Raw genomic sequence first — 10,095 nt, forward strand, 5'->3', positions numbered from 1 at the left:
ACATCATGCCGGCTGCTCATCCCTTTGATGCTCATTGGAGGAAAACTTATGTGTTTTTCAGAGATATTGTGAGAATATGTATTGCAATCCAAATGTGGTTCATCTGAAAAGTTTTGTAAGCGACTATGTAGCACTTGTCCTTGTAATGATTCGTTAGGTTGCATGATCAGTACTTCATGAAGAATACCATATCAACATCATCTTCTTATTTAGCTTTCATAATCCTTTATGAATCCATTTTTGTGGTTTTTTTTATTTATTCGCTAATAGCTCTGGACAAAGTTTGAACTCTCTGAGTTGCGGTACCGTATAAATTTCGCCACCAAAATATAATCTACTTGCCTAAAGAAAGCACAATATAATACTCTCGATGAAGTTTGTTTAGACTTTTTATCGGCACTACATTAGTGCCCGTTCTTTTAACTATAGTTTTGATTTGGTATGCGCGAGGCTTAGCCCCGCCCTGTAGCGATGCATTTTTGATTTAGTGTCGTCCCTCCCCGTCTCGATGTGTTCAATGGGTGGAGAAAAGATAAGAAATATGTGCAGGTTTTATTTATTTATTTCCTTTTCGCAGAAAATATATGAGAAATATATGAGTTTTTTTCTCCTTTATGTATTAATTTGGAAAAAAGAGTTCTAATATGGTAGGTACTTGACTTGCTAAATGAATTTGTATTTCCATAAAATCCAAACACGATAAGTTAAGTTTCCTTTTGAGTTTGTAATTTTTATACCATTCATATGTTGCCAAGTGTCCTCACCAAACTCTCCTTTCACAAGAACCACAAAGGGCTCATTTTAGTCAATAGGAACCGAAAATTTCACCGTTCAACGTGAGAGTTTTATTTGTCTAGGCCTCGAAGCCTTTAGGTTGTAAGATATTTTCTTCCCACCACTAGTACTAGATCTATCACCATGGCTTCAGAGCTCCAAAGATTCTCTTCCTAGCACTAGTAATAGGTCTACCACCGTGGCTTCAGGGCTCCAGCGGCTCCTATCCAAAATTTGCCATCCTTAAGTCATGATCAAATTCGTTAATTCCTCAATGCGGTCATCAATCCGACCTTAGCTCAGTTGGTAGAGCGGAGGACTGTAGTAGTTTGCAGCTCAATCCTTAGGTTCACTGGTTCGAATCCGGTAGGTCGGATTTTTTATTTTTTCCTTTTTTTCCTTCTGGTTTTGGCAAACTACAATCTCATTACAGAATCAAAATCAAATGTTCCATTTAAATGGCCCTTTGCATACCAACTTGCATGTTGTTGAACCAGTTTTGTAATACCCTTGACCTTAATTGACCTTCACTTTTTAAGTACTAAATTCCCATTAGGTTGCAAAGAAATACCAATAAATCTCCCTCGACTCCATGCCGTTCTATTTGACATAGGCAGCTATAAAACCAGCTTTATTCCCCGAATCAACCCCTCACTTCCTTAACTTGTTGTTACAAATACAAATTCTTCTCACCCTTTTCCTCCTCCTCCTCTTTTCTTCTGCCACCAGAAATCTCTAGTCTAGTGCACAACAGATAATATATACAGAAGAATTCTTAACCCAAATACATTTCACTCGAATCATAGGTACTTTTCAGGTTGAAATAGAAAGACCCAGTAATCCGGTTCTTGGTTTCTTGCGCATAAGCCTTCTGAGTTCTTGGTTCCGAGAAAACGACACTGTAATTCATATTCAAAAGAAACAAAGATAAAGATCCTAAAGAGAATGACAACCATTCGAGAGATCTGCTGCAATGATCTTCTTGGCATGACCAATATGATGATGGGTCAGGAATCTGTAAGAATTTCTTTACTAGAATCTTTTTTGATTATGCCAATCAAAGAATTTAATCATAAAATTACGATGTTGTTGTTGTTGTTGTTGTAGATGAGTAGACCTTTGTCAGACTATATGTCCACCATGTCAGAATACCCCGAGTACTCTCTTGTTGCTGTAGCTCCTGGCAATCAAATTGAGGGTTACAGTAAGTAATTCTTTATTCACCGGGTTCTTGAGCTTACTCGGTTCTTGATTAATGTGTTTTAGTTTTTGATCAACACTTTATTTTTGTTCTAGTTACTGCAATTAATGTTGGAGAAGGTTTAGAGAAGCATTGCGAGATTAAGGAGATGCATTACCTGAGAGGGGACATGGCTGAGATGCTACTCAAGACAGTAGAGGAAACAGCTGACAACATGTAAGTAAACTTTTATCATCTTAACTTGATTCTACCATTTTTACAGATTTTCATGTTTGTTAGGATCTGACGGACCGAATTCGGCTTCTGAACAGGCATAATGTGTATTATTTGGAAGTAGATTTGCAGTCAGACAATGAAAAATACCTTACGTTGTTCAAGAAAGTAAGCGCATCTCTAAATCTTATAGTAACTTTGATCAATTTCTGTATGTTTTGATGCTACTTTCGAAGCATTTGCTTAAACAGTACTAAAGATTACCAATTTTTTCCTCAGATTGGGTATACTTGCAGTAAGGAGTATTATGATGTCATTCATGGAGAGCTAGTAAATAAGACAGGTGAGTCTCCTCCCGTATAACCTGCATTTCAGATTTGGCAATATTCGCAACAAACGCTTGCATATAACTAATCTAAAACTGCTCTATGTTTCTTTGGTCATACAGTACTCAAGAAATATTTGTCAGGTGGAGGCTTGCATCTCTTGGCAGAAACTGCAGCAACCAGTACTGCCATCTAAAACTGGACTTTCGGTGCCTTTTTCTACTAGTCGTTCAGATGTGATTGCTGACAACGATATGCGTACACATTTAAATAGTGATAATGGTATACAAAAAAAAAAGATGGTAAATAGTAGTATGTCAAAGTGAAAGCTAGGCCTTACATTGTATGGAAGCAATTCAGTTATAGAGTTGTTGCAGAACATGGTGACAAGTAGTCTGCCATTTAGAGGAGCTGCTGATGTTAAGTGAATCTATCGCCGTCTTCATCTTGTTCTGGTGGTTATAGAATCTTTGAGGTGAATTTAGAAGTAATGCATGATCACTCAGCGGTGGCATTGGAAACCAATAAGGCTTGGTCTACACTGCGCGCATTTTTCTGTAAAATACTTGTCAATGTATCAGTATGTCTATATTTTTCCCCAATACCTATTCTTGTTGCAAGTAATTTTGTTGTCCAACCATTTTTGTTGTTCAACTGAAATCTACTTCCCAGTCATGAATCATGTTAAGATACTTCGGTGGTACCGGATTCTGATAATACTCAATATACGTTTCAAATTCCTAAAATCCGTCCGCAAACGCTCTGGTGATCCATGAAACACAGTTACAAAGTATCAATAAATTCAAACATGCCATCCAGGGCAGGCTGGCAGGCCTAGAGGTTCGCGTAACAAAGATTCAGGGGACATCTATTAACAGCCCCAAAGTTGCATTTAAGTAGTAGATGAGTCTAACAAAATCTAATGTCATATCACCAGTCCGCTGCTTGTTAAGCATAATGCAGAGATTATCATAATCAACATGAATTGAAATTTTTTTGCATTGGCATTAGGCCAAATAGCTGAAGGAAAAAAGTTGTAAATGCAATCAACTGTATACATATGTTAAATGTGGAACTCTAGCATCAATCCGACTTTAGCTCAGTTGGTAGAGCGGAGGACTGTAGTAGTTTGCAGCTTAATCCTTAGGTCACTGGTTCGAATCCGGTAAGTCGGAATTTTTTTTCCTTTTTTTGTGGTATTTTAACATAACAAAAGGACATTTTAGTAATTGACAATGTCAACCATCTCTTTTCTTTTCATTTCTCTACGAATATACCCTTTCTGTAAAAATATCTACCAACATCTCTCTCTCTTCATTTTTCTTCTTCATTGCCGGCGATCTCTAAAGTGAGGAAAGATGCAGGGATTTATGAGTGTAAGTAGTAAAGTTGGTGATTTAGAAGAAGGAACATTATATCCAGGGATCAGTTATGGTGAAAGTGAATTGAGATGGGGATTTATTCAGAAAGTTTATGGAATTCTATCTGCTCAGATCCTTCTTACTACTTTCATCTCATCTATTACTGTTACCTATGCTCCTCTCAATGAACTCCTTAGAGGAAATTCTGGAATCTTGTTTCTCTTCGCCATCTTGCCTTTCATCTGTAAGTAAAGGTTCCCTTTCTCTCTAGATTTCTTGATTTTGGATGAATCCGATTGTTAAATTAATGGATCTTGAATTAGTTTGAATGGATTTGATGTCCAATGATAGTTCTGTATAGATTTGTTATTGTTATTTGATTTTAGTTTTGTCGGTTTGAGTCGGTGTGGAAGATGATTTTGATATTTGTTGGTCGGAGAATTTATGATTACAAGTCTTTTGGATGCCCTAGGTTATTAGATGGAATTGAATTGTTGTCATGATCATATCTTACATGCTTGGAGGCTCCTGGTTGGTGCGTGGTGTTGGAAGTTTTTTTCATGATTTGGAGTTTGTTGTGAAACTTCTCTAGGATACACGCTTAGGCTTGCTTGTTGTATCAACACAACGAACACATTTCCATGGAATACTTGTGCCCGACTCAAGAGGTCCTCATTGACTGACCCAAGCTGCTGCTGATCCTGTTTAGCTGGGATATTAATTGGTTTATTGCTATGGTTCCCTGTCACTGAATGATTTGGCCTTGGGTGGTTCAAATTTGGCTCCTGATTTTACTGCAATGATCTATATTATGCCTTGCCCCTACATGAAGATGAAAACATTATTGGTGTCTGTCTGTTGTTGGAAGTTTTGTATTGCTGCTGTTTCTTAATCCTTAGGCATCTTGCTGTTAATTGTTTGTAATGTTCGTTATGTCTGCAATTAAATTTTTGCTTACTAATAACCTTGAAAATTAATGCAGTGATGGTGCCATTGTATATCTATCAACAGAAACATCCATTGAACTTTGTATTCCTTGGGCTCTTTACTGCATGTTTGAGTGTAACTGTCTCAGTTGCGTGTGCAAACACAGATGGTTAGTACACTTGAATATTCATGTTCCATGCTTAAAATTTTAATTATCTTTGGAAGGTTTTAATCCATTAACCTTACCAATTCCGATTATCCACTGGAACTATTGCTGCACTGGTAACTTTTAAAGGCGAGTCTCATTCTTTTATTTTGTATGTTTACAGGAAGAATCGTACTCCAAGCACTCGTTTTGACATCAGCTGTGGTTTGTTCGTTGACTGGATACACTTTCTGGGCTGCTAAGAAGGGCAAGGACTTCAGCTATCTAGGACCCATATTGTTTACCTGTCTCATGGTTCTTATCCTAACTGGATTTATGCAGGTTAGTTTTCTCATTTTATTACTTAGATTGTCTGCATACATGAAGCTGCCTTAGATTTGCTTATCTGAAAGATTTTCCCTAAAGATCAAATGCTTTTGAAAAATCGAGTTAGCTCACTTGTTTATATTATACGCATGTTTTATTGTTAAACATAGTATCAAGATCTAAGACATCGTTTGAGAGACACAAAAATGACTATATGACCTATGATCCACCTTCAGGGTTTTATCTTGAAACAACTTAAATGAGTTTTCTGTTTTTATTTGTGGTGGAGTGTTTTGAATCTCATGTTTTCGGATTTCAAAATATATCTACCTAATGCCACCACGGAATTACTTAATATTCGTTGGCATTTCATGTTCTATATGTTGTAATATAAATACATGTGTCAGAGTCTGTCTGTCTGTCATGTGCTAATTTTGTTTTGTTTGTTTATGCAAACAGATGTTCTTCCCACTTGGTCCAACTTCAGTTGCCATCTATGGTGGTTTGAGTGCCATGGTTTTCTCTGCCTATATTGTTTACGATACAGACAACTTGATCAAGCGTTTCACATATGATGAATACATATGGGCATCAGTCGTTCTATATCTTGACATCCTCAACTTGTTCCTCTCCATCTTACGGGTCTTGAGAGGCATGCAATCTGAGTAGGTACCAGGTAGTTTCTTACTTCGCTGGAGCAGAGGATATGACTGTTCGTCTTGTAGGTATTACAGCAGTTATTACTACTATGACTGAACTACTCTTGCGTTGTTGTAAGTAATTAAGATGACACCAAAAGCATGCTTTACATATATAAGATATTTTGTTTTTGTTTCAAGTGTGAATGTTTAAGATTTCAAGAAAAGGAACTTAATTTTTCATCCTAATATGATGAAATACGATGTCTCAAATTGACAAGTTCAAACTGTGTATGGTCTGTCTGAGCTTTTTGGTTACAGTGACACAAAAGAACTTGGATTATGTTTTTTAGTCAATATGGGAAATGATGTATCTGAATATCGGAAAGAAAGTATATAACATTCTGGTAAATTTGTGCGACTCAGTTGTGAATGTATCAAAATAGCTCCTCTTTGTTGAATTCTTTGGCTAAGAATGCTGGCCGTATCAGCAACTGCCACCTATGCTTCAAAAAAATGAAAAACAAAAAAAACAACGGCAACCTAGGTGTGAGAAGGGTAGTTTTCTTTTCAAGTGTTGCTTCTGATGAGACGACCAACGAAGATTGAAATAATGACCCGGATCTCCCTGCGTTTTTGTTGGATCATTTGTTTCTGCCCAACTTAGCTTCATCTTGCCCTGGAATTTTGCGACCCAATGACTAAATCTGAATTATCATTGACGAGTGGCTGCATACATTTTAAAGGGACAAGCAGATGCTTCTCTTCGGTCCACTACAGTGTGGCATCTACTTACTGCAAATGAGAAGCATGGGCTGTGTAGTGTACAGTATGAAGACACTTTAAAACTGAGACTTAAAAAGTGAAACAAGCCTACTGAATATATTACCTAATACTCATATTTTATTTCTTTTACCTCATCTCTGACTGATTGATTGTAATCTATGTAACTTCTATGCATGATAGTGAATTCTGTTATAAGGGGCGACAAATCTATATTTTTCATTGATGGTCCAGGTGGTTCAGGCAAAACGTTTCTCTATAGGACGATATTGGCCAAGTTACGAAGTGAGGGACGTATTGCAATTGCAACTGCGACATCAGGTATTGCCGCAACCATGATGCCAGGTGGGAGGACAACCCATTCTAGATTTAAGATACCCGTACCAGCATACTCAACTTCTACATGCGACATAGGAGCAGAAGATCCTTTGGCAGATCTCATTCGAAAAGCCGATTTGATTATTTGGGACGAAGCAACGATGGCAAACCGATATGCATTTGAAGCTCTGGATACAACGTTAAGAGACTTGACCAAAGTTGCATTGCCATTTGGAGGGAAAATTTTGCTTTTAGGTGGGGATTTTCGTCAAGTATTGCCTGTGATTGAGCACGGGATGCGAGCACAGACTATTAATGCATGCTTGACAAACGCAAAATTCTGGAAGGATGTTAAGGTGATCCGCTTAAAAGAGAACATGCTTTCAAGGTTAATTAGACCCTAGATTCTCAGAATTCTTGCTACGGATTGGAGATGGGACTGAGCCATATGTCACGGATGACATGGTGAAACTTCCGGATGACATTGTAATGAAGTGGGAAGGTGAGCAATCTATTGAGAGACTGATTGATGAGGTTTTTCCACAGCTTGAAAGGAATGCAAAGTGACAAAAGTTACATGAGCCAGAGGGCATTGATAACACCAAAGAATGATATTGTCGAAAAGCTAAACCAGAAAGTTATCAACATCTTTCCAGGAGATGAGGTAGTTTATCATTCTTTTGACATGGCTAAAAATGATCCTAACAATTTGTGGACCGAAGATTTTCTCAACACTATTGCTCCGGGTGGATTGCCTCCTCACAGGCTTATACTCAAGATAGGTGCTCCGATAATTCTTTTGAGGAATCTTGATCCCAGTTATGGTCTTTGCAACAGCACGAGGTTACATGCAGAGGTTTGTATAGAAACTTCATTGATGCGGAGATCGTTACCGGTAGTTGTTCAGGGCTCAGAGTCTTGATTCCACGGATACCCATGGAACCTCCCAAAGAGGTGATACTCCCATTCAAGTTCGTCCGCAAGCAATTTCCAGTTCGTGCAGGTTTTGCACTTACGATAAACAAGGCACAAGGGCAGACAATACCACATGTTGGTATTTATCTACCGGAACCGGTGTTTAGTCACGGACAATTATATGTTGCTTTGTCTAGGGGAGTTTCAAGAACTACAACAAAAGTGTTAGTTAAGAACGGAGTTCTTCCGGATGTCTCTGGAACATGTACTAAAAATGTTGTATTCCAAGATGTTCTCAGATCGTCTGATATTGCTGAGTGATATGTTATTGATAATCAAGTTTCAAATAATCTATCTTTTTATTTTACTTCGGTAATCTGAGGGTCTGGAATTCGAGAATGCGGAATACGTATGAGAAAAAGATTATTGCTTTTTGGTTACAGTGACATAAAAGAACTTGGATTATGTTTTTTTAGTCAATATGGGAAATGATGTATCTGAATATGGGAAAGAAAGTGTATAACATTCTGGTAAATTTGTGCGACTCAGTTGTGAATGTATCAAAATAGCTCCTCTTTGTTGAATTCTTTGGCTAAGAATGCTGGCCGTATCAGCAACTGCCACCCATGCTTCAAAAAAATGAAAAACAAAAAAAACAACCGCAACCTAGGCGTGAGAAGGGTAGTTTTCTTTTCAAGTGTTGCTTCTGATGAGACGACCAACAAAGATTGAAATGATGACCTGGATCTTCCTGCGTTTTTGTTGGATCATTTGTTTCTGCCCAACTTAGCTTCATCTTGCCCTGGAATTTTGCGACCCGATGACTAAATCTGAATTATCATTGAAGAGTGGCTGCATACATTTTAAAGGGACAAACAGATGCTTCTCTTCGGTCCACTACAGTGTGGCATCTAATGCGTCACCCCTACAGGCGTGAAAGCCCTTTCCGAAAAAGAAAATGTAACTTCAAAATAGAGAGAAAGAAAAAACATTGATTTGGGAAAAACCAAAGATCTAAGTTCTTGAAACTAAATACACTAACCATTGATCTTTCCGGTTGCCTCAACCGAGTAGGAAAAACCACCAACAAGCAACAAGCATAAGCTGAGAGCCGCACCCATCTAAATAGAAGTGAAATTGGATATCATTTGTTGCTTCGAGGAACTACCCATTTAAAAAAATATATTTTGTTTCTCCGTTTGTTTATGGTGTAGTGCATTTATAATGGGATTAATAACCGAAATTAAGTAGGGTGCATTAATTATACTTGATTTTGGCACTTTATTAAAATAAGATATTAGATTATGCAATTAAATATGCTTCGAAAGAAAATATTCTGCAATTTAAGCCAGGTTAATGTTTCTTAGATTTTTTTTCCCCAATTTCTTTGTTTTTGGAAGAGATAGGAAAATGAAACAAGTCAAGTCTGTTGTTATTAACCTCGAACTGAAGGACGATATCACCATTGATGCCAATACATTTTTGGGTTCTTCATGAGTAACAAGATCAACTCTCAACTTATGTTCCCCAATCTAACCTGATGAAGTTGACTCTAGTAATCAAATCAAGCGACTTCGAGTTTCAGAACTAAACTTGATATACCAACTCTAGGTGGTTCAACCAAGCAATGCTCTAACAATCTCCCTCTTTGTCAGTTTTAGTAACAAAACTCTTTATACAAATACAAGAATTAAAAGGCAAAGATATTACACTACACAAACATTACCTTAATATTATCTTCATACGCTCGATTCTAAGTTTTAACAACACTTATGTCCTATAAGTATTCAAAAATAAATGTCGTTGTTGAAACATTTGAATAACAAAAACTCTACCCTCCACCCACTAAAGGTGAGCTAGATATATATTCATTTCGAACATACTTACTATTCAATTTTGTAGTATGTAATACTGCATAACATGATATGTTACTCCCCCTTGATCAATAATTTATCTCTTTATATCAAGATATATACTTTACAACACATATCCTTTCTCAAGTGATTGTAAATTACTTTATACTCCATATATTTCTGCCCCTTTTGTCACAAAGATGATAAAGGTCCAAAAAATATAACATGTTAGAGCATTGCTTGGTCGAACTCACAAGTTTTTATATCTCAAACTTGTTGTCAATGTTAGTTGTACAAAACTATATCTTCATTTC

General features: G+C 37.1%; 3 protein-coding genes and 2 non-coding genes across 5 annotated transcripts; all 5 read left to right on the top strand.

Moving 5' to 3' along the window:
- The first annotated feature begins 1,062 nt into the window (after positions 1 to 1,062).
- Positions 1,063 to 1,150, top strand: TRNAY-GUA. Its single transcript is given in 2 exon segments — positions 1,063 to 1,099; positions 1,114 to 1,150. It is a non-coding gene; the product is annotated as a tRNA-Tyr (tRNA).
- Positions 1,151 to 1,719: 569 nt separating this feature from the next.
- LOC113359041 (N-alpha-acetyltransferase 20-like) lies at positions 1,720 to 2,710 on the top strand. Its single transcript, XM_026602738.1, has 6 exons — positions 1,720 to 1,791; positions 1,882 to 1,978; positions 2,071 to 2,191; positions 2,287 to 2,356; positions 2,468 to 2,531; positions 2,637 to 2,710. The coding sequence occupies exons 1-6, from the start codon at positions 1,720 to 1,722 to the stop codon at positions 2,708 to 2,710; spliced, it is 498 nt and encodes a 165-aa protein (XP_026458523.1).
- An 892-nt stretch (positions 2,711 to 3,602) lies between these two features.
- Positions 3,603 to 3,689, top strand: TRNAY-GUA. The gene is given in 2 exon segments: positions 3,603 to 3,639; positions 3,654 to 3,689. It is a non-coding gene; the product is annotated as a tRNA-Tyr (tRNA).
- A 108-nt stretch (positions 3,690 to 3,797) lies between these two features.
- On the top strand, positions 3,798 to 6,333 carry LOC113355390 (BI1-like protein). Its single transcript, XM_026598242.1, has 4 exons — positions 3,798 to 4,119; positions 4,858 to 4,971; positions 5,132 to 5,289; positions 5,734 to 6,333. The coding sequence occupies exons 1-4, from the start codon at positions 3,873 to 3,875 to the stop codon at positions 5,941 to 5,943; spliced, it is 729 nt and encodes a 242-aa protein (XP_026454027.1). The 5' UTR covers positions 3,798 to 3,872; the 3' UTR covers positions 5,944 to 6,333.
- A 538-nt stretch (positions 6,334 to 6,871) lies between these two features.
- LOC113359042 (ATP-dependent DNA helicase PIF1-like) lies at positions 6,872 to 7,935 on the top strand. Its single transcript, XM_026602739.1, has 2 exons — positions 6,872 to 7,401; positions 7,560 to 7,935. The coding sequence occupies exons 1-2, from the start codon at positions 6,872 to 6,874 to the stop codon at positions 7,933 to 7,935; spliced, it is 906 nt and encodes a 301-aa protein (XP_026458524.1).
- Positions 7,936 to 10,095: the final 2,160 nt, after the last annotated feature.

This window comes from Papaver somniferum, chromosome 3 (genome assembly GCF_003573695.1).
Source record: "Papaver somniferum cultivar HN1 chromosome 3, ASM357369v1, whole genome shotgun sequence".
Lineage (NCBI taxonomy): Eukaryota > Viridiplantae > Streptophyta > Magnoliopsida > Ranunculales > Papaveraceae > Papaver > Papaver somniferum.

Bases quoted from the DNA above. Each gene is read 5' to 3' on its own strand.
- LOC113359042 (XM_026602739.1), top strand. From the start codon at position 6,872: ATGATAGTGAATTCTGTTATAAGGGGCGACAAATCTATATTTTTCATT. The intron at 7,402-7,559 runs GTTAATTAGACC...GTTTTTCCACAG, and splicing joins AAAGAGAACATGCTTTCAAG to CTTGAAAGGAATGCAAAGTG.
- LOC113355390 (XM_026598242.1), top strand. From the start codon at position 3,873: ATGCAGGGATTTATGAGTGTAAGTAGTAAAGTTGGTGATTTAGAAGAA. The intron at 4,120-4,857 runs GTAAGTAAAGGT...AAATTAATGCAG, and splicing joins CGCCATCTTGCCTTTCATCT to TGATGGTGCCATTGTATATC. The intron at 4,972-5,131 runs GTTAGTACACTT...GTATGTTTACAG, and splicing joins TGCGTGTGCAAACACAGATG to GAAGAATCGTACTCCAAGCA.
- LOC113359041 (XM_026602738.1), top strand. From the start codon at position 1,720: ATGACAACCATTCGAGAGATCTGCTGCAATGATCTTCTTGGCATGACC. The intron at 1,979-2,070 runs GTAAGTAATTCT...TTTTTGTTCTAG, and splicing joins CAATCAAATTGAGGGTTACA to TTACTGCAATTAATGTTGGA. The intron at 2,192-2,286 runs GTAAGTAAACTT...GCTTCTGAACAG, and splicing joins GAGGAAACAGCTGACAACAT to GCATAATGTGTATTATTTGG.